Source organism: Struthio camelus, chromosome 12 (genome assembly GCF_040807025.1).
Source record: "Struthio camelus isolate bStrCam1 chromosome 12, bStrCam1.hap1, whole genome shotgun sequence".
Classification (NCBI taxonomy): domain Eukaryota; kingdom Metazoa; phylum Chordata; class Aves; order Struthioniformes; family Struthionidae; genus Struthio; species Struthio camelus.
In genome coordinates this window covers 16460146-16474321 of record NC_090953.1, presented here as the reverse complement: position 1 = coordinate 16474321, position 14176 = coordinate 16460146, and the positions used below count along the sequence as shown (strand labels likewise).

Sequence of the window (14176 nt, the reverse complement as noted above, 5' to 3'; positions counted from 1 at the left end):
GGTGAGCAGAACTGCCATGCCTTACTCAATTATACAGTAGCATAATGACAATAGTACAGTACTTTGTTTTCTGTTCTCTTCCAAACAAATTCGAACAATCACTTTGCCCTTTCTACTGTGAATGAGCAATGAGCTTACGCTTTTGGAGCTGCCACACTTTGTAATAACTAAATGTCCATAGAGAAGTAGGTATAATAAGGTTGGGGTTTTTCCTCTCAGCACTACTTTGCATTCTTAAATGCTGACTATAATTCTGTTTTATCACCTCATTCAGTACTATGAGAGTCTCCGCAAAACTTCCATGTCAGTTTTAACTATCCTAAAATCAGTTTTATCTACAGATTTCTTTAGTTGCTATCCTTCCCTTTTTCCAGATTATTCTTCTGTACATTGAACAGCGTAAGGTTCGTAACAGACTGATCTAGGACCATGCCAGTAACCGTGAAAAATAGTTGTTTCTCTGCACTATTTCGTCTCCTCTTTTACTCAGTTGTTAGTCCGCAGACAACCTTCCCTTCTATCTTAGTCAGTTTTGTTTCATTAAGACTGCTTTGTAGTAAATCTTGAAAATTCAAAAGCACAAGAACCAGACCATGCTTGGGAGGTGGCTATTATCCAAAATTATTTTGGGTTCTCTCAACAGATGAAGATAATTAAACAATTAATTTCCTAATTGGTCAGTTCTAATCACTTGATGAGGCTGATGGGCGAGGGGGCATCACTTAATAGGATAGTCTTTAGATTATAAAGTAATCAACAGTCCAAGAAAAGGAAAACCAGAGAAGTTCCTACATCCTACAGGAAAGAATAAGCCCCTTAAGCTCCTGAGATGATGTGAAGCAAAATAACAAAATCAGGTATTTTGTTTATCTATATAGATCTATATATGTTTGTGTGTATTAGATTGTCTTCACAATTCTATGTTTCTGTGTGTTTTTGTCATTGCTTATTATGACAGAGTTGAAATATTACCTTGCAAAAAGAGACTCTTGAGAAAAATCACGTGCAAGTTACTGGGGAAGGTGGAAGAACATCTGCATTGTGATACCCTATGATTATGAAGGAAAGATATGGAACCTAAGTCCAGGAAGGCCCTGCAGAAGCTGAGGGAAAGGACTATCCTATGGAAGCTTGTGAGCACATTGTCTTGATAAGTCTCACGCAGGCACATAAACCTCACCAATCTCCTGCCAGGGAATTAGCTCCCCTGTAATTAGTATCTAAATCTACTTCAATGTAAAGCCTGTTACTGCTCTCTGAGTTTGACACCCCTAGTGTGCTCTGCAATAACTTACTTAACATATTAAAGACTGAGCACTAGTCTGGGAGGCATTCAGAATGTTCTAGATAGACAATGATGAATTCAAAAAAGCAAAGTTAGCCTGGAGCATTTTAGTTTTATTTCACCAGTACAGAAAAAATCCTCAGTACTCAAAAACAGGCTATTGACACACAAGACCTTCCGATTACCTAGGCAGGAGTGATCCCATGCGCCAGTACAGGCTGGGGGCTGACCTGCTGGAGGGTAGCTCTGCAGAGAAGGACCTGGGAGTGCTGGTGGACAACAAGTTAAACATGAGCCAGCAGTGTGCCCTTGTGGCCAAGAAGGCCAATGGTCTCCTGGGGTGCATTAGGCAGAGTGTTGCCAGTGGGTCGAGGGAGGCGATCCTTCCCCTCTACTCAGCCCTGGTGAGGCCTTGCCTGGAGTGCTGTGTCCAGTTCTGGGCTCCCCAGTGCGGAAGAGATGTGGCGCTCCTAGGGGGGAGTCCAGCGGAGGGCTACCGGGATGACTGGAGGGCTGGAGCGCCTCTCCTGTGAGGGGGGACTGCTGGGCCTGTTCAGCCTGGAGGGGAGAGGATTGGGAGGCGATCTCATGGGTGTGTACAAGTATCTGAAGGGGGAGTGTCAAGAGGATGAGGCCAGCCTCTTCTCCGTGGTGCCCAGCAACAGGACAAGAGGCAACGGGCAGAAACTGAACCACAGGAAGTTCCACCTAAACCTGAGAAAAAACTTCTTCACTGTGAGGGTGACAGAGCATTGGCACAGGTTGCCCAGAGAGGTAGTGGAGTCTCCTTCCCTGGAGATATTCAAAACCCGTCTGGATGTGATCCTGGGCAATATGCTCTAGGTGACCCTGCTTGAGCAGGGAGGTTGGACTAGATCATCTCCAGAGGTCCCATCCAACCTAAACGATTCTGTGATTACTAGACACCAGAAGTAACTCTTAACTGAGTTACCTTGAACTTACATGGTGTGCTGTCCAAAGCAATCTATTTTTAGTTCAGGAACAAGAACTACATAAATATTCTGAGGACCTGTATTGGGAGACTTATTAAAGGAAGACTTGCACAGAAATCTGAGGTTAAAAATCAAACTATTTCTAGGTTGGGATGCTTGCTGATACCAACGGTTAGGTTTAAAACAAGAGATTTTTGGCATTTTGCGCTAATACGTTGAATCTCTAACTTCATGCTTGCTTTAATGTAGTAAGAAACCACACAAACCTGCTTTTACCATGCTAGAGCCAAAGGGACAGATGTGCACCATGCCTTTAGCTTAGCTAGCAAATGCTGCAATCCCCTTTCCTACTCTATTTCTAGGACAAACAAAAAGACACCATTTGGAGTAGGAATGTGTCTGGAGGATTCTCATTCAAGCACTGTAGCCAAAACATTACTTCATTTAAGCCACTTACTAGAGATCTACAGCACTGATCTGATGAAAAGGTTTTTCCTCAAAAGGCAGGATGTGTGCAAAGGGCTAAGGTTCATGTTTTTGGAAATATAAGCTTAAAATCATATATATGCACCTCTCCAGTGAAATCAATAGTGTTATGCATGTATTCAGCATATGTAACTGAGTCCAAACGTGCTCTTAGAAAGGAGGAAATTTAGATACAAATTCATTTTTCCCATGATTATTCATATATAACCTCCTATTTATTTAGGCTTACATAAAGAAGGAAATATTTTCTTCTAACCATAACATAATTTAAGGGGTTTAGAACTTTTTCTGTAACTTCTAAAGAACACCCCTTTTCCCCCCATGCTGCCCCAAAGAACCCATTTCTAACTGGAAGCAAAACCAAAAACTACTGAGCCACAGGAGGAAACCTACCTGCTCCAATTTCACTTCCAACACTTGGAATAATATCATCATCTAGACAATCTGGCAAGTCTCCTTTCTCTAGCTTTTCTTCAATCCTGCTTATTGTTTTTGCTAGAGAAAAATCTGCACACTCCTCTAGTACTGCAACATCATCAGCATTTTGTATTTCTGTGTTTCCTTTTTTTGAACTAGAAAAGAAACTAGATTTTAAATCTACAATACAAAAAAAAGAAAACGTACTGTATTTGCAATATTTAAGAGTATCCGAAGTCATTTACCTAATGCAGCTTCATAATTCACATGCATATGAATGATGCATCAATGGCAATTTCTCATTTTCTTTACCTAAAATATCCTTTCTGTATTCCACACAAACTCTTACAGGAGTTACATATTATAGGAGGCAGAAAAACAGTACCATATTCAACTAAGAAAATTTTAACATGGTTTCTTTCTCATCCAATAACTTCACAACTAAATCACAGTAAGAGAAGGAAACAGAGGAATGTTCTTTTGGACATAGCTCCTATCTTCTGCTGTAAATTCTGTTGATTTTTTTCCCCCTCTCCCTCAGTTGTTTGACTTCTACAGCTGTCCTCTCTAGCTGCACTCCTGTTTTACTAGATACAATTTCTGGATCATTATGCCTGGGCTAGGAAACTTCTTTGATCCTAAACACCAAAGCCTTCATAAGGCCAGCAAACACAAGATAGGTGACATATACCTTATCTGCTAAACATGGTATCTCTCATTCTCTCTTTTACAAGCAGAAGATGAATTAGTTCCCCCAGGAGCTGAAGTTCCTAAGTTCTTCTCCCAATACTAACCTCAACACTCCTGCTAGCTCACTTCCTTCCACAGCTAGGGATGAGGTTCACCTTGCAGGTCCTGTACCTGTACAATGCCATTACTAAATCTCATGATGTAGTGCCAGTACCACAGGCTCTCCTGAACTGCCCAGGGAGGCCTAAAGGGTCCACAAATGTTCTAGAGTCCTAAAGGCACACTTGGTCTGTGTCTGTTCCACATTCTCCCATCTTGCAGGCAGTTTTCATCCTATTTGGGTATCTGTCCATGCTTTCTCTTGTGGCAGTTCTATTTTCTCCAGGATTTTCTGTATGATTTCCCTGTTTCTTTTATCCAGAACTCAATTTCTTGCTTTTGCAACCTTGAATTTGCTATCTAGAGAGCTGAAGCTTTTCAGCTTCAAGTGAAGGCCCCTTAATATCTAGCACTATTATTGCTCTCTCCTACCCTGTGAGCCCAAGATTCACCAAAATAGGCCTTCTAAGGTCTAATTATAGTTATAATGCTAATGTTTCCCATCACAAGTCTGGTCACAAATCGGAGTTCTCCTCTACACCACTTAAGTCTGCTTCCTTAGGTTGCCCCAGGCAATGCATTTTCCTAGATGCAGGCATGCATCTCATTGAAACATAGGGTTTACCTGTCAGCTTTAATTGCCTGAGTAGAAAACAAGAGTTTCATTGTTGTAGTATTAATCATATGTGTTCACTAATGATTTTAGGTGTTCTATGCAGGTAAACAGACAGCTACATGATGGAGCTGACTAGGGTGGGGTGGCAAGGTTTGATGCATTAATTTTCACAAATATATATACACACACAAAAGAACTTATGTAATGCAAATTTATACAAATATACTGATAAACGAAAACAGCAACGAAAACATTTCATTAGAGATGTGTACAACTAATTACCTTGAAGATGGTCTTTTTTCTCGACTTGCAGAGTACGGTCTGTTCTGTGCCATGGGCATGGAACCACATTTCTTCTTGTTTGGTGGCTACAAAATTTTTCGGAAAGTAGTGGTTTTTCTTAGTTAGGAATGACTTTTTGCTAGTACCTCTTTTCCAATGTTCATATATTCAGACCCAAAGATACTTTTAAAAGTGTGACTGTCAAAGTCTCAGAATCTCAGGAAAGCACAGCTCTTTTCTAGTTTGACTTGTATAAAGCTTTTATCTTGAAAACTGTGTCCATATGTCCAAATTATAATACATCCAATAGCCATTTGCTAGTGGGAGCTTTTGTACACATATGCATGATAAATTCATGCAAAAGCAAGGCTCTCAGTCATTATCAAGATATTAACTATTAGACTGTCAGCAGACTGCATTTCTTTAAACTATGTTTGTTCCCTGTAGAATTCCCTGTAGAAGGAAGATCTAACTATGTGTTTGTAGCTCTTTCCCAAATAAATCATTTTCAGAAATTAACTTTCTCTACCATACTGTGACAAACAATTGAAGACAACATTTTGGAAGCTTCAGCTCACTTCACAAAAGATTCAATCTAATTGTGACTTGAGACTAGTACATTTTATTGGTTTGTTTCTAACTTTCTTTTCCCATTACGTTTCTCTTCTTGTACTGTTATTCTGACTACTTTCTTTATTTTATTTAAAAGACAACAGTACTGCCTTTAGTGTTACACCAGGGAGAGGAGAAGAAGGAGGAACATAAGAGCGCTAAGTGCAAAACAGTAGAACATACTCCTAACTTGAGGATCTCAAAATACTGAGCCCTTCTGAGAAGATAGGGCTTTACAGAAGAGAGATGTAAAACATAGAAATTAAACAGCTACCAGCACCACAGCCCTCCAAAAAAATCTAGGGTACCTTAGTCCATCTGTCCCTTTACCACTCTGCTTTGAACATCACTAGCTTTTGCCTTTTTTTTTAAATCACCTCCATACATATTATCTATGTAGCATAGCCTCAAAAACCGAAGTAGTATGTGGAAATCACACTGGAACAGGGTAACAACCAGGACAGTTCTGAGTTTAATACCTTGACATGTGAGTGTGTAAAAGAAGCCTCAAGATAGAGTGAATCTCTGCAAAATAAATACACAAAACAAATTAAGTAAAATTCACTGAACTTGGTAACAAAACAAACCTTTTACAGTGAAAATTCCAAATCCTGTCAGAATCAGGAGAATAACACTTTGTGTATCTGGAATAAACAACATAGCTAAGGTGGGCACATACACTAAACTTAATCACAAATCCAGTCCCTTTCTCTGCCTTTCTATCCCATCTCATTTGCTCTCTGAATCACCTGGTGAGTCTGGGGTACTTATTCCAGTAATAGTGCAGTTTACAGGAATGTGAGTCTAGTCCCTAGCAAGTGAGGCGACTGCTGCAACTACCAGGTTAAATCCATCACTTCCTTTACTGAGGAATACTTGCCCAGTATGCAGAGCGTTAACAGCTTCAGGAGGAGAAAGGGACAAACCATTATCAAAGCTCAGCAGTCAATACACTTACCTGACATATTTAAACAAACAAACAAACAAAAAAAAACTATATTCAAATTCTCTCTGTGATAGTTCAGGGATTAAGAGAGAAGCCAGTTTTCTGCCTCCTGGGAGGGAGAGCTATGGTATGCTTAGCTTGACTTTTGTCAAGTGAATTGACAGGGACTATCAAGTGAATTAAGAGATGGGAACAACTTATAAATTAAGCCTGACAGAATTTTATTTGAAATACATATAACAAATATTGTATCAATTTTTACAGGCAAAAAAAGGAATAAAAGCAGCTTTCTTATCCACTTATTTTGTTGAATACCACAGTCTTTAGCTTCTAAACGTCATGTTAAATGTTTACTTGTTTCCAACATATTTTAAAATAATAAAAATTTCAGTATCCCATGTTTTTTTTTTTCTTGCCATATAGATATATATTTTTTTCCTTCCAGAGACTGAGTTATGTGGCTCTATGCTAATGCACTGGAAGGTTAGTTTTGTGTTATCTTTTACATTTTTTGACTATTCAATTAACATGCAGGCCTATAGCAATTCTGTAATAAAACTTAAAATGTAAATATATCAGTCACCTTAATTTTTTGGTCCAGTTGATTTGGACAAATGTTTAGTTTTTGGCCTTTAAAAATCTTAAGGATTTCTGTTCATCAACAAGAATTATCTACACAAAGCTCCAGATGTTACTAATCCAAAAAAACCTAGAGAAATCATCTTTCTGTGGTTGGCAACAGACTTCAAGAATAGAATGATTAGTTTTTGTCTATTTACCCTATTTTCCTCATGCTTCTCCCCTATTGGCTAGCTTTAGGAGTATGCAGAAGACTAGGATTTGCTGCCACATAAATACCAGTTATGTATTACTCTGAAAGATATGAAAATACAACACCCTTATGCTCAAGAAAACAGGAGTATTCTTTCCATCAGTAGATTAATTTGTTCTTAGCATGGCTGTTGGCTCAGGGCCTTCTTTAATTTAAAAAAAAAAAAATCATTGTTCTCCAAGTTCCTCAAACTTATTTAATCTTAATGGTTTCCTTCTTCCCCATGCATGACAACTTATTTTTAAATTCCTCCAAAGATGGTTGTATAGTCATTTCGTAAGTGAAATTAATGTGTAAAACCTGAAAAGGTATACAAATGAGTAGCTAGTTTCAGTGTCACCACACTCAGCAAAAGCTAATGTTTAACAATTACATCTCTGCATGTAAACACAAGGTGCATGTGCATGAGCAAATCCTTTGTGTTTGCTAATCCTATTCAAGCCTATAGCATGCCTGCCCATGCGCACACAGCTCCCATCACCATGAGCCTGGCAACAGTCCGAAGAGTGAAAGCATAAACAAAAGCTGATCATAATGCAGCCTCACCAGAGTTGCTCTGTGTCTATGCAATTAGTGAAAACTAAACTATAAAAACTACAAAATGACTTTTTAAAAATTACACTAATTAATACAATGACTTAAGTATTCTTGCCTTTTTTAAACTTTGCTTACTCAATTTTTCTATCTTAACCAGTCTTTCACTTTCTGATTCTATTACTTTGCTTCAATTTTTCCCCTCTTTCCAGTTGCTTTAGCATTCGCTCTCCTAAGGCATAGCAATGTAACTGCTTTTAAAAGCAATCTCAAGAGCTTCCTTTAGATTTATGCTTGCACCTTCCTTGTTCCAACCAAAAACACCCCCAAATAAATACTTGGAACTAATCTAATTGAATGGCCTCAATGTTCACTCATTGGGCACACACTTCTAAATTTTCAGTGCAATATGGGATTTCAACTCTTATGTCATGTAAGTGTTTACCACAACAGAGATGGTGGTTAAGACCTTTTAATTTATATAGGTAAATCAGCTGCTACTGACATGCTAATTATCAGCATTTTCCTAATTTTTCAAGCACTTCCATTTTTTTCAAATAGACTCCATCAAAGCTGCTAACTCCCTTTGTAGGGTTGATTCCTTCAATCACATTGCTTAGTATAGCAGTCCTACAACTCAGCTCTAGTTTGAAGTTCTTAAAATCTTCTCTAGTTCTCAATCCATCTAACAACATAAAATAAATTCTAGATCTTGTTTTAATTTGCAAAGCATGAATACAGTGAAGACATATGAAGTTTCTTTTTTTTTCCTCCATGGCCAATTGTTTAAGTTTCAAAACAGCTCAGCAATAGTTCCGACTCTAGTAGCAAAACTTTTTGCTGGTATAGGCATGCTTCCATCACAGACTTGCTGTCATACCTTTTTGTGTACTGAAAAATCCTTTTTCAGATGCATAAAAACCTTATTTTTCTTTTACTTTTGTGCAGAGTAAAAGCCATGTCATCTCTAGCAGACTTTCATAAATATCACTTCAAAACAGTCTCCTGACTGCAACTTAATATTTGAAGCAGCTTGTAGTTTGACACTGTATCTTTACTTTTCAGATTAAAAGCATCACAAATTTAGGAACTTAACATATCCAAATCTTTGATAAACTTGGTAAATTTTAAATTTGCCCAATCTTTATGCTATCAACACACGAGCCCTTGAACAGCTGCATAAATAATGTTGTGTATCTTTGGGCTCTAACACGTTTGAATACATAGGCCAAAAAGTGCAATTGTACCTATGTTTATGCAGACCAAAAGGTGTCTTGCCTCAGAAGTGTAATGATACCCAAATTCCAGACGGTGGCAGCTGTCTTAGTGTGGTGGTGTTGGGGTGTGTGTGGGGGGGGGGAGGGTGTTATGGGTGTGGGTTTTTTGTTTGTTTGTTTGTTTGTTTGTTTTTGGATCAAGCACTTCCCGTCCCAGAGAGATTTAGGCCAAGGTAAATTAAAGCCAAAATAACTGGTATCTACTTCATTTTTTTTCAGCTGACCTGGTTTTAAAAAAAACGCTACTCTTTAGCAGATGTTATTTGCAATGCGATCTTTACTTAGGTTTTTACAGATGCCAGCACTACTTAGCCTCATAGATACAATACTTGCAGCAACGTTAAGGCTATTCCTTGAAAAAACAAGGAACGCTAAATTCTTCAGTACTAACTGTTTGAAATAATACATTTTAGACTCCACCAATCTAGGATGCTGCAATGATGGAGGAAAAAGGGCCATGACTTGGGCAAGTCAAGGTGTACAGGATCAGAACCAAAACTTCCCATAAATTATACTCAACAATCGTACAGCACATACCTCTGTCTGTCAGCTTCGCATGGCTCAGTTTGTACTGAAACTGGTCTAGACAGTATCTCCTGTTGGCTTTTCTTTATTGTGGGGGGGGGAAAAAGAAGTCATTTTTTGGGTAATACAATCTGCAATACATGGATTATATATTAGTAAATCACAAGAACTATAGTCTACCATGCTGAAGTGAGCAAGCTGTCATAGAAAAGAATTTCTCGAACACGGGGAAAAAACAGCTAAAACTTAAAATTTCATCGGTATCCTCCAACATTTACTTGTGTTCCACAAGAGGTACTTGCTTCTTGCCTTTAAAACTTTTCATATAACTTAACATCATCTGATGTGCTGATACTCTGCCTCCTTTCTCTGAAATGAAGGAATAGCGAACGCACAGCAGGTAGAACAAACTTTCTTTTTTTGTTTTTCTTTTTTTTTGCACATTAAACCTGAAAAATAAGTCTTTATTCACGCAATACAGCCATAATTTTCACACTGATAAAGTGCAAGCGCATTAGAGAACAATTCAGTCAAACACTGAATGTTTAGATAGTTTCTATGATACTAAGTTACAGTTAGAAAGCATAATACAGTACTAAATGTAGCTGTCTTGTTCAAAATTTTTAAGAACTTGAGACTTGTTTTTATTTTGCTGTTACACATATATCTGTGCAATCTGGCAGTGCCATGTGGTATTTTAAGTGTCCTAAGAATATTCTCTGCTGCCTTTATTTAAAAAAAAAAAAAAAAAGGGGGGGGGGAAGGAGAGAAGGGTGTCCTTGTGTGTGTGTGTGTGTGTTCCTTTTTTTCTTTTAAAAAGACACTAGATGCTATTTGGGATGCTTAGCCTCAGCTTACCACATCTTCCTCAAGAGGAGAATGTTTTCAAAGGACAAAAATGAAGTTTCAAAAGCAGACAAAGAACAGATGAGAATTACAGCTTTCAAGGAGTTTTATAATTTGTTTGTTAAGCCTTATTTGAGGGATTGCAACCCTGTAATATATCTAATATGTGGAACACCTTCCTAGGTCATTACTATGGTAGATTTGACGTTTTTTCCTTCTCCAAACTGTTTTGGATATAAGCCAGACTCTTTTTTTACTTGCTAAATTTTTTTTATAAAAACTTCACTGTATCTGGTACACAGGCACACCAAAGTTAAGAGGAAATATAATACTGACAAACAAACAGGATGTTTCTTTAAGACAGTTTTCTTTTTACTAACTACATATTTTCCATTTATATTGCTTATTCTTTGCATTTCTTTCAATTTGAACAACGTAAATCCTATTTCACTAGGATGTTATTGCAGCAGTACCTAGTTTTCAAAAAAACCAGCATTTTCTTTGTTTAAAGACATAAAACCGTATCTGCAGAGACTCTTCTTAAATATCATAAAAACACCTACATAATTTTATGTATAGTCTGCACAAACACTTGAAGCATCTATATGAACACACATCTGCCTGATGAAATAATATCAAAGCTATTTCTACATGCTTAAGTTTACAATTTCGAAGAAAAATTAAAGGCCTAAATTTAATTTGAAAACAAAATACCTTTACTTGTCCTGGTCTACATTATTTCTTTTGAAGCTTGACCCTGGTTCACGTGAAGCAAGGCTAAACTATGTAACAGTCTGCAGAACCTACTCACCATTACTTCTTCAGCTTGACGCACCAGCTTCTCTGTTTTTGCTTCTAATTCTGCATTCAGTCGCCTGAAAGAGAGTGAGAATGCTTGTCACTGAGTTTCTGAAAGACTTAAAAGAAATAAATGTGGGCATGACAGTATCTCTGCCTGAACTAAGTGAAATTTTAATAGCTCCTACAAAGGAACACCAAAATATACTTCAGAGTATTAACCAAGTTATAATTTCCTGGGTTGCTGTCAAATCAATAGTAATAAAATGCCATATACATACTAAACGGGAAGGCTTAGAGTATAATCTTGATAAGCCCTTGTTTAACCTGGTAAGTCCTGCTCCTCTTGTCACATGAGGAATACTGAAACTCTAAATTCAATGATAGAAAGTCAAAAGGAATACAATGAATGACGGGAGGGAGGAAAAAAAACTCTTACTAACCTAAATAAGGTGACAAAACAGATACTAATCAGTCATAGTGCTGTTGATCTCTGCCTAATTTTTCCTTATTTCAGATTGTCCTGCAAGTTTGATTCCTTTGAGCGCTGATCTCGCAGGTAAGGAGAACGGGCAGTTCTGTTTGTTTTCTTCCAAAATTACACCTCATTGGGAATTATATTAATATAAAGCAACTACATGCCTCTAATATTACTAGAAACTTGCCTAAAAATAGTAAGTTAGTAAGTAACTTTCCGCATCAGTTTGGACTTGTTCTCACCTTGGCCAACAAAGTTGCAGAAAAATATCTGCAGTCTCTGACAGTCAATAAGGCACACCTTATTTATTGGAAACTGACACTGAGAGACACTTACAGTGATTCCTGAAAGGTGACTGCAACCTTGCCTCCCCCTATTTTAAGTTAAAATTACTTATCCTTTACAAATGTAGCTGTTAAGTAGGCTTATTTTGTCTGCGTTGTGGATATTATGTTGTTTTGTTTTGTGTCAGGATAGGTTTCCTTGAGAAAGTAATACTAATAGGCATATAAAACTAATCCTTTATTGCAAGGGTAATAGGGCAATAACTGAGGTATAGTACAGAGCAAAATTTGGTTCCTTTTTTTCCTCCTCCTTCTAGAGTTTAAAAAAAAGCAATGTTCATGACAATATAGTGGAAGATCTTCTGAGCTAATAATCTGAAAATAATAGCAATATTTTGCAAACAATTGCATATAGCCAAAAGAGCTGTATATGTTTTTTCTGTCATGTCACTGCTTAATGCATATTCTACTTCTTTAACTCCTCAAAGCTTTCTGGTTTTTACTTACAATCTTTACCTGAGGTACATACGTACATGCAGGTAAACTTAAGCTTATGTTTTTGCATGCCTGTTGATGTAGCTAAGTTTCTCCGACAGGCACCACTGTACACTGTTACCATTTACAGGGCTGAGACTGACAGGTAGGTGCATGAGTGCCTTAAAAGGGGACATGGCACACTTTCTCTTCCATAATTTGATATCCCTTCGGCCATCGCCGTATGTCTTGATTAGATACTTGCAGTGTAAGTACACAGACTAGTAGTGCCACTGCTCTGAGCGCTGAGACCTCCGACGCGCTGCGCTACGGGCCGGAGCTGCGCACGGCCTGCGCCCAGCTCCGCGGGTAAACGGCAGTAACCGGTGCCCCACCGCGGGGGGGGGGGGTGTGTGAAAAGCTCATTTTCGGTACTCTCATCTGGGCACTTTGGGAAAAGCAGCCGAGATTCAGCCGCACCGGAATTAACTGCGCGCGTTCATCGGGAGCCGGGGGGGCGGCGCGGGGCCCAGCCCCCCCCCGCCGCCTGCCTCCTTACTTGTACTCCTCCTCCTTGGCCAGCAGGGCGCCGCTCACCACGCTGCTCCCCGCCGCGCCGGGCGGCCGCCGCACCTGCAACGAGGAGGGGTTAGCGTGCGGGCCCGCGTCCCGTCCCCCCAGCCCCGCTGCCCCCGGCGGGTGCCTTCCCGCCGGGGCAGGAGCAGCGCCGCCGCCTTACCCCGGCCGGGCCCCCGCCCCGCCGCCCAGCGCTCGCCGCCATTTTGTTCCCGCTGCTGCGCGGCGTCGCCTTCCCCCGGGCAACGGGGGCGCTGAGGCGGGCGGCCGTTAGCGGCCCCTCCTGCCGCCTCGCGGCCGGCCCCCGCCCGGGCTCCCTCGCCTGCCCCGCGCGCTGGTGGCCGCGGGGGGCGCCGAAGCGGGGAGGCGGCCGCCCCACGGTGCGGCGCGCCGCCGCCATTGCAGAGGCGGGCAGCCGCGTTTGGCTTCTCGGCGCCAGACGGAGGGAGGCCGTGAACGGCTCCCTGCCCGCTGCCCGGGCGCTGTTCGGCTGCGCCGGGCGCCCTCTTGCAGCGCCAGAGCCTGGCCCGGCCCCCGAGGCGAGAGCCCCGCGGTGGCGGCCGGCGGGGCTGCCCACAGCCGGCTCCCAACATGGCGCCGGGGCGGCCGAGGCTGGAGGGGAGGGAGACGTAGAAGCCAGATGGAAGATGGTGGGGGGGGGGGGGGGGAAATCTTGGGAAAAATGCGACCAGTGAGGAGGATGAGGTTAGAAGTCAAAAGACCTCGCTGCCAAAGCAACAAGTGTGTTTGGTGACAGGGAGCAAGAGGCCAGAATGGGTGTCGTGACCTGCGTGTGACAGGGCCCTCGAGGCCTTGGCAGCCCTGGGGGGTTCATCCGAGCCAGGGACGCCTCTCAGGGGGCACTCGGCTCTAGCGAGACTTGTGAGAACATGGAAGGGCTTATAAATCTGAAAGTCAGGGATGGTGTGCCTCAAGAGGTGCTTGTTTTGTCTCTTCATCCTTTTCTACCATTCAGTGAATGTTTGTTAGAATGAATTGGTTTATGACACAAAGCCTTTCCCTTCCCGCCTGTCCTTGCTAGGTTTTATCCTTTTGCTGTCCCTTTATATTAGTTTATGAAGCTTCTGCGCTTGCAGTTGTTTTATGACAACTGTTCCACTTCTACCCTGCTTACTGCTTTGTCATTTTTCTCTCTGTGCGTTTTC

At 40.7% G+C, this 14176-nt stretch overlaps 1 protein-coding gene across 5 annotated transcripts in view; it reads right to left on the bottom strand.

Moving 5' to 3' along the window:
* TEX9 (testis expressed 9) overlaps positions 1-13231 on the bottom strand; it is a 29106-nt gene extending 15875 nt beyond the window's left edge. For 2 of the 5 annotated variants that reach the window (XR_011143663.1, XM_068958046.1), the window contains exons 1-7: positions 13174-13230; positions 12994-13067; positions 11212-11275; positions 9567-9637; positions 5920-5965; positions 4829-4914; positions 3118-3296 (exon numbers count right to left, since the gene is read on the bottom strand). Coding sequence is in view for 4 of the 5 variants with exons in the window: in XM_068958046.1 (XP_068814147.1) it covers positions 3118-3296; positions 4829-4914; positions 5920-5965; positions 9567-9637; positions 11212-11275; positions 12994-13067; positions 13174-13215 (562 nt within the window). In the remaining variant the exon portion in view is untranslated. Of the gene's footprint in view, positions 1-3117; positions 3322-4828; positions 4915-5919; positions 5966-9566; positions 9638-11211; positions 11276-12993; positions 13068-13173 lie in introns of all 5 variants that reach the window. The other 3 variants (XM_068958050.1, XM_068958048.1, XM_068958049.1) reach the window with 3 other exon arrangements.
* Between the last annotated feature and the right edge of the window lie 945 nt (positions 13232-14176).